Raw genomic sequence first — 13162 nt, 5'->3', positions numbered from 1 at the left:
AGGTCTACCGCCGGTAAACCAGAGTCTATATAGCAAATGCATTTAGGTTCAACGTCGAACCTCTTCTTGTTTGCTCGCGTAGTATCGGAATCAGCAGCACCCCTTCGGAGCTCCTCGTCCGGAACCCTAATCCCTTGCATAACTCTAAAGTAATCCTCCCTTCCTCCCTTTCTCAGTGCAATGTGCCATTGCTGATGGCGTGGAAGCGAGACCCAGCTCTCTCTTCTTGAAGTTAGGCAAAACAGTTCGTAACTTTCTTGTTCTTTTTTCTTTGGGTGATGCTTGATGATGTATCGAGTTGATTTCGGAATGACGATTTGATGTTGTGTTTTGCTCGATATCTGGGTTGTTTAATTGGGTGTGTCTGTCTGAAATTTGCATCTGTTTGGTGTTTGAGTAAATTACTTTGAAGCAAGCAAGTGCTATTTGGTCCAAATCCTGAATGGAGGAGATGGGTTCCCAAGAATCTGCCTGTTCATGATGGGTATTTGTTGGGAGTGCAAAGAATTGATTGTGAGGAGTTTGGTTTAAGTATCGCCATCGGATGGTGGCGTTTCCATCCGGGCCGACCCGTTGTCGATCGTGTCGTGGAAACTTTAGGGGTTAATTATACCATCATCCTCGCATGACCACTTGCCTCCTTCCTTATCATAAATAAAAAAAATGTTTGTTATGTTACGATGGGAACATTTAAATCAATAGATGGCATAAAGATATTGTACGAATTTCCGTCACCGCCCTATTTCTATCTGATGGGAAATCAAAACAATGTTGTATTTATTGATGACATTATAAAATTATTTTAAACATAAAAGAAAATTAACAAGTTAAATCAGTAATTAGTGATAAAAAATGAGATAAGTCCAAAACTAAAGTATTTTTACCCAAGCATGTACGCCTTGTAGTTTACATGTGTATAGCTCATTTTATTTATATAAAATAAGTACTTCTCCAGAAATTCAGCAAATGCTTGGGAATTTTTTTTTAATTAAAATTACGGACACACGTAGAAGTACCAGTATTGCAATCACAAAAATGCTTGTGTCACAGGCTGATAGTTTCTTGATTGCGGAATAGCTTGTGCAGCGCCCGGCAGATTGCTCACACTAGGCCAGCCCTCGTTATGTAGTTGTTCCAAAGAACAATACGGCCAATAGTTTCCTCGTATCGGATTGTACCACGTCCAGCTAAGCTCGGGCGTCTAGTCCATTGAACAATACACGCAGAATACTTTAGGTACCACAACTAGTTTCGACTTACCATGGCCTCATCAGGAGAGCGGCATCAGCTCCCAACCAGTTTGCGCACAAGAGGCCAACCCCGCCTTTAGAGCTCTTAAGGGTATATTCGTTCAATGCTAGAACTCCTAGCACTAACCGTCCTGACACCATTTCCACAATCCAGTTGAATTTATCTTTTCTGCAACACTCACTCTTCACTCGAATCACGGTCTGTGACATTCTCTCTCACTCAATTCCATGACACCCTCGTTCAGGGTTGTTCAGTCGCTTCCCTGCATCGCTTCTTGACCATCAACGCCGCTTTTTCGGGACTTACTTGAGTGGTGGACACTCGCCCAACAAAACAACTTCTCTCCACTGGTGGTTTTCTCAGTCAGAGCCATTTGGCACCTTCGGTCACTTGTGCTTTCCCTCACAAGTGTGATATTCGCTAACTACACCTTTTGGAAGCACCATTCTTCATCTACTTCTAGATTCTCATGATTTAGCGGACCAATGAAGATTTTTCTCCTTGTTGATAACGTGGCAGTAGACCCATCTGGAGATTAGTCAAATTGATCCAAGAACGTTTTCTCTATTAAATGAGGAATCGGTTCTTTGATGCGCCCCCATTGTCAACCTAGAAGTTAGTCAAGAGCCGCACTTTGTTCGAGAAATTTTTTGCCCCGGTGATTCACTCTCCGCCCTTGTAGGACCAGATAGACCACAGATTTTATCCGACTCAACTCACTTACAAGAGGGATCCTACTCTGATACCATCTGTCATGGGCTGAAAGTTCCTTGACCCCGAAATAGCCCGTGCAGCGCCTAGTGGATCGTTCACATCAGGCCAGCTCTAGTTTTGTAGTTGTTCCAAAGAACAATAAGATGAATAGCTTCCTTGTATCAGATCATACCACGTCCAGCTAAGCTCGGACGTCTAGTCCATCGAGCGATACACACATAATACTTTAGATACCACAACTGGTTTCGGCTTGCCATGATTTCATCAAAAGAGTAGCATCAACTCCCGATCAGTTTGTGCACGAGAGGCCAAGCCCGCCTTCAGAGCTCCTAAGGGTATATTTGTTCTATCTTAGAACTCTTAGCACCAACCGTCCTCACACCACTCTCACGATCTAGTTGTATCCATTCCTTCTGCAACACTCATTCTTCACTCGATAACCCTAAGCTTCACTCATAAGAGTATAGAAGTACGAGAGAATCACGTTTCGTGACACTTGCACGACATAATAAGCAATGCCATAGTGCATATTCTTCTATGCCATGTTGCATCTTACGCGTGGAAGAATCTGATTGGTCGGATCAGTTGGAAGGGAGCATTGATTGGATGTGGGCGTTAACCTATTAGGTTTCTGGTGTATGGGCCCATCACTAATGGCTTGATTGGTTTAGAAAGAAATATAAGATTTTTAGCACTTTTTATTTCTTTTTTCTTTTTTGTTGCCTTTACTTTTATTTATTTATTGGGCTAATACCACAAAAATTCTAAACTGGTATCCCTATGATAAATTTACCCAGAACTAATTTTTTGATAATCGAAAACCTCAAATCGGTACATCTGTGACAATTTTACCTTATGTTAGTTTTCATTAAATATTACCGTCAAATTGCTGAGTTAAATAACATGTGACAGTTAACGGGTGTACCAATTTGGAGTTTCACCCTTCGTTTGTTACAAGTTTACCAGTTTGTGATTTTTCGTGATATTAATCCAATTTAACGGAAACTAATAGAGGGTAAATTTGTCACAAATGTACCAGTTCGGGTTTTTGGTGGTCAAAAATTAATTTGAGGTAAATTTGTCACATGTGTACCAATTTGGGGTTTTTGGCAGTCAAAAAATTAGTTTGAGATAAATTTATCACAGGTCTACTTATTTGGAGTTTTTCGTGGTATTAACCTTATTTATTTATTTATTTTTTCAAAAGCCTCTACTTTGATGAGACTGGCCTTTGAAGTATTTCTTAACTTTTTTTTTTGTTTGGGATGGGTGGCTTTTAAGTATTTCGATTTCATTGGAGAAGGGCGGGAAATCAAGAATGTTCATACGCAAGGTCTTGTTGTTGAGGCCCAAGAATTTGATGTAAGTTTAGGTGAGTATTCGGAGAGTGTTGCTTGGACGTCCACTTCCATCCGCTTCCATGCACATTACCATTTCATCTACCAGTTTTCCGACCATATTCGATCACAGAAGGACTTTAATATCTCCTACTTCAAAATTTTATTGTCCTACATTTTGAGAATTGTGCTTGATTGGACTATGAGTCTCGTATGAAATTATTCTCGTTTTTCTCTTAAGGTTTTCGGAAATCATCAACAACTTGCAGATGATTTTATACCTGAATGTCGAGATTTGAATGGTTTGGTATTAATAAACTCGAATCGTAAGTGCTAAAATAAAAGGAGTAATTGGAAATAGGAAAAAAAAAAAAAGCCACCCGTACACCAATAGAGTTAAGATCGACTACTTTTGACTGGAATGATTATCCCTGCCCATTGGGTCTAAAGCAACCGACCGAACCATTTATACAAACAGTTCATTGCGTGGAGACCGACCGAAAATATTAAGGTGGATTGGGTTCGAGAATTATGGAAGGCATGGGGCTGCCGAGACATATAATCGAGGGTAGGTTTTCCAAGTCTGTTGGTTTTCGATGAAATAAGTTGAAACCCACCATTTTTCGGATTTTCAACAATGCCGTGTCCATTTTTTTTTTCAAATTTATTCGTTTATGATGTGAATTTTCACGTGGTCTAAATACTATAAATATTTTATCTCAACATTATGTGGTTCGAACATCAAAGTTTTCACAATCTTAGGCAGGTGTTTATATAGTTTGAGAGAGTACAATAATGGAGGGGGTTGTTTCGGCCATACGTGGTTGGTGGTGTGTATCAAATCCATTGCTTAGGTCCATCGCTTTATAACAGTAAAATTAGTAAAATTCAAGCATTTAGAAACTTCTGTAGCCAACTTAAACGTGCCAACAAACTCAAGAGTTGGTGGTGATGTGGAAATTGAATGCACAGTCAAATTTGAAAATTTGAACCCTCCACCTTGTCCACATTTCTCCGAACCCTTAAAGTTGTATTGGGTCGTCTAGATTTTTTTGACAGATAAGATAAGATTGGATAGAATATAAAATAATTATAAAATTTATAATATTTTATACGGTATTTGGTAAATGGTCAACGATAACACGAATATAACACAACATTTTTTGCTCCCCCCTCCACCTTTACGTCGGTGTCATCAAACCAAGTTGGTTGCCGCCCTGCCTGCCAAGCCGCCGTTGATATCACCTCAACTTGCCGTGCCATTGTCTCACGAACACGTCATATTTCTATTGATGAATCGAAGCAAGAGATGGAATGCGTCGCTCAATTTCTTCAATTTCCATGATGACAACACATGATTGGATGAGAGATTGCGGAAAAGGCAGAAACTTTTCATCGTAGGTGAAGTGTATATGTATCTGAGAGGACATGCAAGTTTTGAATGAAAATGGTCGATGAATGAAAGCTCCATCATCAAACTAGATTTGGGTGAAGGTGGAGGTGGAGATGTCGATCAGGAATCTTTGATGGGAACACGATTGGTTGGCCAGCGATGACGATCGGTGGTGGTTAGAGGCAATAACAACTGCTCGTGGTAAAAGGCGACGAGGATCGACTGTTGAGATGGTGGTTATTGCGCATTGGCCCACGTGTACCATAAACATGAGAAATTCGAGAAAATTAGCAAAAAAGTCATAAACCTATTGCATTTGTGCCAATTTAGTCATAAACCTTTTAATTTGACCAATTTAGTCCTAGACCTTTAAACCATTTGCCAATTGAGTCCTTTCGACTAATTTTGGCTAGAAATTACTGACGTGGATGCTTAGTATCTTATATGGCACAGCCAGCGCTGTCATAAACAATTTTTGCAATTTTTTAAAAAATTAAAATTTTTATTATTTTTCTCCTTTTTCTCTTTCATTTTGGCCGGCAAGGGTTGTGGCCCTCACCCAGGCCCTAGCTAGTAGGGCTGCGAAGGCCCTTGCCCACACTTGCAGCCAGTGAGACCGCGATGGCCCTAGGCGAGCCCTTCACGGATGGCGAGGGCCCTCGCATGGTACGACGACCGACGTTCACGTCAGCGATTTCCGGCCAAAATTGGCTGAAATGACTCAATTAATTGGCAAATTGTCAAAAAGTTTATCACTAAATTGGCCAATTTTTTTTTTTATCCTGTCTTGCACAGCAACCAAACACCAAATATGATTAAATTCTTGACTTTTATCCTATACACCAAACGTAGCCTTGATGTTCGATCGTGTTCCGACATAATATAAAATTATCATCAAGTTAGGATCACGAAGGTGGTGAGGTATTCAATCACCGAGGTGTACACCACATACAAAAAAACTGTACCTACCAAAAAACCCCAAACCAATCTCTCTCCCCTCTCTCCCCTTTCGTAACTGGTGTCGACACCACCACTGCACCCACCATTGTCATCCCCATAGTCGCCGTAGTCATGGTCATTGCTTCCCTATTACCCGTTACACTACCATCATGGCCACAAATCCTCCACCTTCTTCTTCTTCTTCACGGCCTCGACTCCTCAGTCTATATGTAGACCTGAGGTCGAAGGCGGCGGTCGACCTCATACAAACTTCTCGTCGTCTCGATCTAGAGAGGCGATGGTGCTTGAAGGGTTAAGAAAATCCATGACAACTGGGATATCATATGTACCAATCGCCATTCTGCGGGGCATGAAGAGATCTACATAGAGTGGAAGAAGAAGAGGAGAGAAAGGAAAGAAAATGGTTTCTAGCTTTGGGGTTCTTGTGTGTAATTATCACCTGAACATTTTCAGAGACGATAAAAATATTTTCCTTTCATTCAGTTTTATAGGTAATATAAATAATTAATTTTAGAAAAATATTTTCTAAATCATTGGTTGAACATTAATCTCGTTACCTAATTCTCAGCGGACCCTATGCATTCCATTGTTCAATAATATGGAAGGACTTGATGCAATTTTAAATAATCGAATCTAAAAAAGTTCATTTAATTCCCATTCTTTTTAATTGTCTTTCTCTTACTGGGTAAACGAACTTCAAGTCAACTCAATAGGAAGCATAACAGCCTAGGTTTGGGCCACCTCCGATGTCGATCTGCAGTAATAGTTTTCAGAAGTAGTTGTACTACTCGACTTGCGGAGTCCGGCATTTGCTTATCAAATATTGTTGCTTTTCCCGATTTCTTCTCCTAGAAGTTGATGACATATATTTTTCAAAGCCTCGGAGTATTTTTTTTTTCTTCTTTTTTTTTTGGGTGTATACTTAATATCGCTAGTATTTTAATTTTGCCAAATGTGGAGTCTCGTGTAGGAACTTTCTTGTTCAATTAAGCACCTGAACTTTCAAAATGTGGACCGATGTGTTCCCTGCGCCATAAAACTAAAATGGGCGATATTGGTTGAGGTGGATATCGGTTCTCGTTAGGTTGTTAGTCATAACACGTATCGACATCTTCGTCTGGGCGGAATCTCAAATTAAAAGTTGCGACTCGAATTTAAGTTGTCGCGACTTTTTATTGGAGGTCGCTTGACCTTGAATCGGAAGACTGTCGAGCAAACAATTAGGTTTATTCACTCAATAAATAACTCATGTTAAATCGAGATGTTCATGCATTTCAACTGATTTTGGCATGAGATTAGGTTTCATATTTGATGCTTCATTTTCTCGATAAGTCACATCGGATGATATTAAATTAATACCAATTCAGATTTTTTCATAAAGAAATGGCCGACTCTCAAATAAATGTTTTTAAAATTATGTGGCTTAATTGATCGAAGAAATTATGTCGTCAAAATGACACTTTTCAAACTGTCCGTTAGAACTTAACCATTTCTTAATTCATATTTATTATGCTGAGTTATTATATAAATTAGTTATATTTTATAAATGAGTTATAAATTAGTTTAGAACGGTAAATCTCAAAATAATATGAGTATCAAATGGGTTCACAACTTACTTAGATTTAACCCATAATTATGATTCTCTCTTCAATCTTTCTCGCCTTCAGTCAACCTCATGCTCGCCTACTCCGTGCTCTCACCTTAATTTGAGGTATGAGTATAATAACATTGAAGTATTTTAGTAATATGAGTCGAATCGAGTTGGATACGAATCACTAAATTTGTATTGCATGAAAATGAATCAATTTGTGTTGAACCCTTTTTGACCCAAACCCGACCCAAACCCGCCCCCAAACCCGCCCACCGTTAGACAGGTCTACATTCGGTAAAACCAGTCTATATAGCAAATGCATTTAGGTTCAAGGTCGAACCTCTTCTTGTTTGCTCGCGTAGTATCGGAATCAGAGAAACCCCTTCGGAGCTCCTCCTCCGAAACCCTAATCCCTTGCATAACTCTAAAGCAATCCTCCCTTCCTCCCTTTCTCAGTGCAATGTGCCATTGCTGATGGCGTGGAAGCGAGACCCAGCTCTCTCTTCTTGAAGTCGGGCAAAAAAGTTCGTAACTTTCTTGTTCTTTTTTCTTGGGTGATTCTTGATGATGTATGGAGTTGATTTCGGAATGATGTTTTGATGTTGTGTTTTGCTCGGTATCTGGAGTTTTTAATTGGGTGTCTCTGTATCAAATTTGCATTTGTTTGGTGTTTGAGTAAATTACTTTGAAGCAAGCAAGTACCATTTGGTCCAAATCTTGAATGGAGGAGATGGGTTCCCAAGAATCTGCCTGTTCATGATGGGTATTTGTTGGGAGTCCAGAGAATTGATTGTGAGGAGTTTGGTTTAAGTATCGCCATCGGATGGTGGCGTTTCCATCCGGGGCGACCGTGTCGTGGAAACTTTAGCGGTTAATTATACCATCATCCTCAATGACCATATGCCTCCTTCCTTATCGGGATGGAAAATGCTTCCTGTTTTGACTTAGTGAGCCGAGATGCATGCCGACATGGCCACATATGAGCTTTGCCACTGAAGTCGCCAAAGCTACCGGTTGATCTTCCTGTGAGTGGCCGGCTTGTTTTAGCGGTCCAATTTTGTGGGAACGAGCGAGTGGCATTACTCAGCATATATTATCGTGACTCCTAGAACCATCCGCCGTTGTTTGGTGCTCTCTTTCAGATTGTATTTAAGGAGATTGTGACTGAGTTCGCCATTGTATGTTTCTCATCCACAAATAGTGAGCACAAAGTTAGTAGATGGGTTAGCAGGCTGTCTAAGATTCTTATTGGCTCTATCTTGACGATAAGTAATTTGACAGTTTTTATCATGATGATGGTAAAATTTGGTTGTCGAGATTAAGTATCTGGAATCTCTATATTATCATTGGCAAGAACTCTTTATCGTCTTCTCTCTTTCCAATGGAATTTTTGGACTTTCTCATTGCAGAGACTGCTGGTCAGTAGTCCCTACATTGATGAAATGATGGATCACGAGTTGGATAGAAGGTTTGGAAGGGGTGAGTTACATTTATCTAGGGTTTATTTGATTTTCTAATTCCTACAATGGGAGATTGCTACTTTTCTCAGCTTATGTTTATAATGATGTTGGTTACTAGTGCCTCTTTATGAGAAATCATTTCATCCTGATGTCTTTCTATTGGGGTGTGTTTTCTTTTCCTCTGGGTTTTACATCAAATTACATAGCATAGGCATTGCTATTACAATATGCCAAGAAAAGCAAATTCCGGATTTGTGAGGAATGATATGAACGTGGGGAAGTTAAAAAGAAGAAGAAGCACTGAAGTGTGTTTATTTGTTTGCTTTTTCCCTGTTCTGATCCTATCAGTACTCTTGATGTAGGGCATATTTTATGAGCAAGAAGCTAGTATTCCTAGCTTCCGTCATTTGCTCATTTTTCTTCCACATTCACTGTTTATTGGAGCTTCACGTTTTAAAGATTTTTGCGTGAAGTTTAAACGCAGTGAAATAACAATTTGAGGATATATGCCCCTTCTGGACAGGAATTGATCGGTTGGGGTAATTCTATGAAAGGTATGCCTCAAACATGGAAAATCCGTTGCTAAGAGGTTTTTTGTTCAGAAAACTGAAGATATTTGAGATCTATATTTTGTACAACAATTTGCCAATTGATAGCATGGTCAATTTGGTTTATCTTAAGGGGTCATCACAAAGTGTTCAGTGCCCTTTATCTAGTTATAGTAAAAGGCCCTTGTGGGAGTCCTCCCTCCTTTACTTGTGATACAACCGGCCTTTTGTACTTACCGTATGTTAGTTTGAAGACAATTGAATCTATTTTATGTTCCAGTCTTGATTTTTGTTTTCATGAAAATTTCACCTTTGAGAAAATTCTTATAATTTTTGCCTCATCAATTTGGTTTGTGATGACTGATGTCGTCAGGAAAGTTTGTGTGTAAAAGAGAGAAGGTTCAGATAAAAAGGATTACAATCAAGAGCTGTTCACTGAACATTCTCCAGCATTCCTTAATGCTATGTTTGAGGAATGCAGGAAAATGGGAGCAATGAAAATTTGAGTGGAAAACTTTGAAGAATAAATTTTTTTTTGTTAGAATGAGAAGGGAAAATCCTAAAACTGTGGGTGTTTTCTTTCCATTTTCTTCTCCTAGGGTGCTTCCAAACATAGTGTAAATCTTGAACTAGCAGATGAGTGTCAGCATTTTCAAAGTTTGCTCTTTCCTTAGGGAACAATGTTATTTCACTGATTAAAGATGCTGTCGCTCCCCCTCATTGCACTTTGGATTATATTTGGAGAAGGAAACTGCTGGGTGATACTGCATGTTTTTCTTTGTGTGCATTAATGGGTACTTGATACTTTCCCTCAAGAGTCATGCTGCAGCATCGTTTGCTTTTTTGTTTTCACTTTATATATGTGAAACAGGCAAGGTCAAAGTCACAGGATTAAACAGGGATGCAGAAGGTTATATCTCGACGTTCATGAATGCTGTGTATGATCAGCAACATGTAAATAAAATTAATATCTTATTTCCAAAAGTAGGATCGTACCAATTTATCTAGTTTGTTCTAAACTGTGGTTGATTGTGCTTTGATTGTGGACTTTTTCTGTGTTTTTTCTCTCTATGTTGGGAAGTTTGGGACTAGGGAATGTGGGTGGGCAGGACAGTGGACTGGTTGCTGATCTTTGGAAATATATATGATGAAATCATTGATTTACTTGGAAAGGTTAATAGATAGTTACGCAATTATGAACATTCAGTTGCTACTCACCCAATAAATCTACTTAGTATGTTATTTACCTAATTTTTTTGTAGCCTAAGAATGCTATCAATGTAAATCATTGGAATCGATCAACTTGATTACTCTAAGTTAATACCGAGTTTGCCCCCTTTAAGAAAAATCTCTAGGCATATCCCTGATGTTGGTTGCTCTCCTCCTTTGTTTAATGTATCATATCATTCAATTATTATTTTTCAACATTCTTTTACGTTTCATTCTTTTCATTTCTTAGGCATTGCTATAAGGTGGGTATAATGGGATGTTTTCTTTCTTTTTAAACATTATGTTTCAATTTCAGGTCCTAGGGAGCTTTGTGGTGCTGCTGATCTTATAAGCAGGTTCAGGCTTCAACCTTACCATGATTTCTTTTGCAAGAAAGCACTTCCTATGTCAGTTTCAGATACAAATTATCTCAAAAGTGTGGTGGGAGATAGAGAAATTAGGAAAGGAGAAAGGCTAAATTCGGATCAGCTATCTCTAACCCCGCCTCATGTAAAGAAAGGAGGCTCACAAATCCATGTGTTTGACTTGAAAGTTCTCTGGGAAGCTTTTGAGATTAGACAAGCACCGTCTTTATGCCTATTTCCTGTAAGATGCCTTTTATGTTTTCTCTATACCTTTTCCCTTTCGAAGCCTTTGCTATGAGAATGTTGTGCGTGCATTTCATGGTTTATTGGTATGTCTAATGAATCACGTTGTTGCTTTTGAATTTCTTATGTAAATTAAGTTACCAATGTTGTGATATCGACAGGGAGTGGAGAGAGCCGATGCTGCAGTTGCTAAGTATGGATACAAGGGCAAGAGGAAGCACAAAAGCCACAGGACTAAGAGAAAAGACAACAAGAGAAGCAAACATCATCATCATCATGATAATGGGATCAAGAAGTAAATGGGCTGGATAGCTCTTTATCTATACTTAAGGGGAACGACCTAACGAGGTGTGTCATCCTTCTGTTTTTTCACTAGTAATATGCTTTGGAGAAGGTAGACACGTTATGAGCAAATTTCACTTATCTCTAAAGCTAGGATGGACGAACCTGTAAAAGTTTTTTCTCGCCATTTATTCGTTCTCACTATAAGTCGACCTTTGCTTTATTGTATGATGTGGTCACTGTATGCAAGTCCTGAGAATGTTCTGGTCGGATTTCTGATAGACATTTTAGTTCTTGTTTGGTGTACTTTTATCATGCTATATTCTCAGTCTCCCCTACTTTTGAGAGTGTTTTACTTGTCCCTTCTTGTACATTAGATAAGCAAGTGCGCTGGTGCTCCTTCTGAACATTCTTTTCTGTTTCACTTATGATCAGCAACTTATCATCTTCAATAAAGCATGTTGTAATAGTCCAAAATTTGGCGATGGTTCCTTTCTTGTAGTGCGTTCTGAACTACATTTTGCTTCCTGCCTGTTGCAGCTATACCAACCGGTGAGAATTGGTGGTTCGGAGCTTGCTTGCCAATGAATGCAGAGAGGGAAGAAAGAAGGCAACCTGAAAACCTCGACAGAGCCCTCTCATTCTCTTTTTATTGATTAAGATTATTCAGATCTGATGATTTCCCCTATGTTCTAGGACTTCACTTCTTTCTCACCTGTTCCTTTTCTGCGTGGCTTTTGTTCCTGTTTTGAAGGACTCGAGCTCGTTCTCATTTTATGGCATGATTTTTTCGACAGAGACTGGTCATTTCTGTTCATTTCATTTTTGCCTCAAATCCTGCTAGTGAACGCTGATGCTGCGTCTCTGTGCATAACTTATGCTATTTGAGAGATATTCTCGATTCTCCGCTAAAGGTTTGTGCTTTTCGTTTTAGCGCGCTTTGTTTGCTGTGCTAGTGAATTCCATGCTGTTTCCCTTCTCTAAGCCAGATTTTGTAGATTCTGTGGTGTGACATTGCCATATCAAGGCCTGTCCACCGTCCACCCTAGACATTTCTTCATGTGGTATTATTTGCCATGTTGAATAATGTTCAAGAAGCTAACTTCAAATATCTGAACTAAATGGCGGATGAGTTCCCGTATAGACTATGGAGTCTGGTTGAATTATAAGATCTTGTGCATAATAATTGAAATCAAATGACAAGGTTTAGTTAAACTAATGCAATTTCTAGTTTTGGCGGCATTAGACGCGACTTGAATTTTGCTACTTTTAAAAATTTTATTAAAGGTTTCGTCTAATACGCGTACCATATTTGTAATTTCTAGTTCTTGCGATCGAATTCATAATACAAAAAAAAGCCCTAGCGCACACTCGGCTCCTAAGCTTGGAAACTGTATTATTATTCAATCTTTATTAGTATCCATTTCTGGAAGGGAACGAATTACTCCTTGTTGCTTTGGCTCAGCAAAGTGTGTGTAAGTTGTTACTTCGACCAAGGAGAAAGAAAATATAAGCTCGAGCCTGTGAGATTGACCAGTCACGAATTTCGAAAAGGTTGAGAAGATTACGGTATAGGTTTCAGGTTCCAAACATGTAAAAACCATGTCTACAAGTGCAAGATCAGTTCCAAGGTAATGCAAAATTATATTGATACTAACTATATCCTCCAAAAGAATTCACCTACAGAATAGGGACCATTTTTCTTGGACTCTATGTCGATGCAGAAAAGAAAATGCCAAAGAGCTTTCCTGCCGAATAGACCGTTGCCTAAGGTGGTCGCCACATAAGCCTTGGCACTCGAGTTAAAGA

The 13162-nt window shown here is 39.1% G+C and overlaps 1 protein-coding gene across 3 annotated transcripts; it reads left to right on the top strand.

Moving 5' to 3' along the window:
* Positions 1-53: 53 nt before the first annotated feature.
* On the top strand, positions 54-12149 carry LOC115687232 (mediator of RNA polymerase II transcription subunit 19a-like). Of its 3 annotated transcripts, none has more exons than XM_056319709.1 (5): positions 54-244; positions 8656-8725; positions 10780-11069; positions 11233-11419; positions 11894-12149. In XM_056319709.1, the coding sequence occupies exons 2-4, from the start codon at positions 8689-8691 to the stop codon at positions 11368-11370; spliced, it is 465 nt and encodes a 154-aa protein (XP_056175684.1). In that variant the 5' UTR covers positions 54-244; positions 8656-8688; the 3' UTR covers positions 11371-11419; positions 11894-12149. The 3 variants fall into 3 exon arrangements, with proteins under 3 accessions (XP_056175684.1, XP_030468580.1, XP_056175685.1); XM_030612720.2 differs by lacking the exon at positions 54-244 and adding an exon at positions 7581-7770; XM_056319710.1 differs by lacking the exon at positions 54-244 and adding an exon at positions 8253-8271.
* Positions 12150-13162: the final 1013 nt, after the last annotated feature.

Source organism: Syzygium oleosum, unplaced genomic scaffold (assembly GCF_021117445.2).
Source record: "Syzygium oleosum isolate NSW1041296 unplaced genomic scaffold, Sole_v2.1 Sole_v2.18, whole genome shotgun sequence".
Classification (NCBI taxonomy): Eukaryota; Viridiplantae; Streptophyta; class Magnoliopsida; order Myrtales; family Myrtaceae; genus Syzygium; species Syzygium oleosum.
This window is presented reverse-complemented; position numbering and strand designations above follow the sequence as displayed.

What these genes read in the sequence shown, in the direction of transcription:
- LOC115687232 (XM_056319709.1), top strand. Translation starts at nt 8,689, where the DNA reads ATGATGGATCACGAGTTGGATAGAAGGTTTGGAAGGG. An exon ending in GGATAGAAGGTTTGGAAGGG is followed by an intron (nt 8,726 to 10,779) that starts GTGAGTTACATT and finishes TTTCAATTTCAG; the next exon opens with GTCCTAGGGAGCTTTGTGGT. An exon ending in CGTCTTTATGCCTATTTCCT is followed by an intron (nt 11,070 to 11,232) that starts GTAAGATGCCTT and finishes TGATATCGACAG; the next exon opens with GGAGTGGAGAGAGCCGATGC.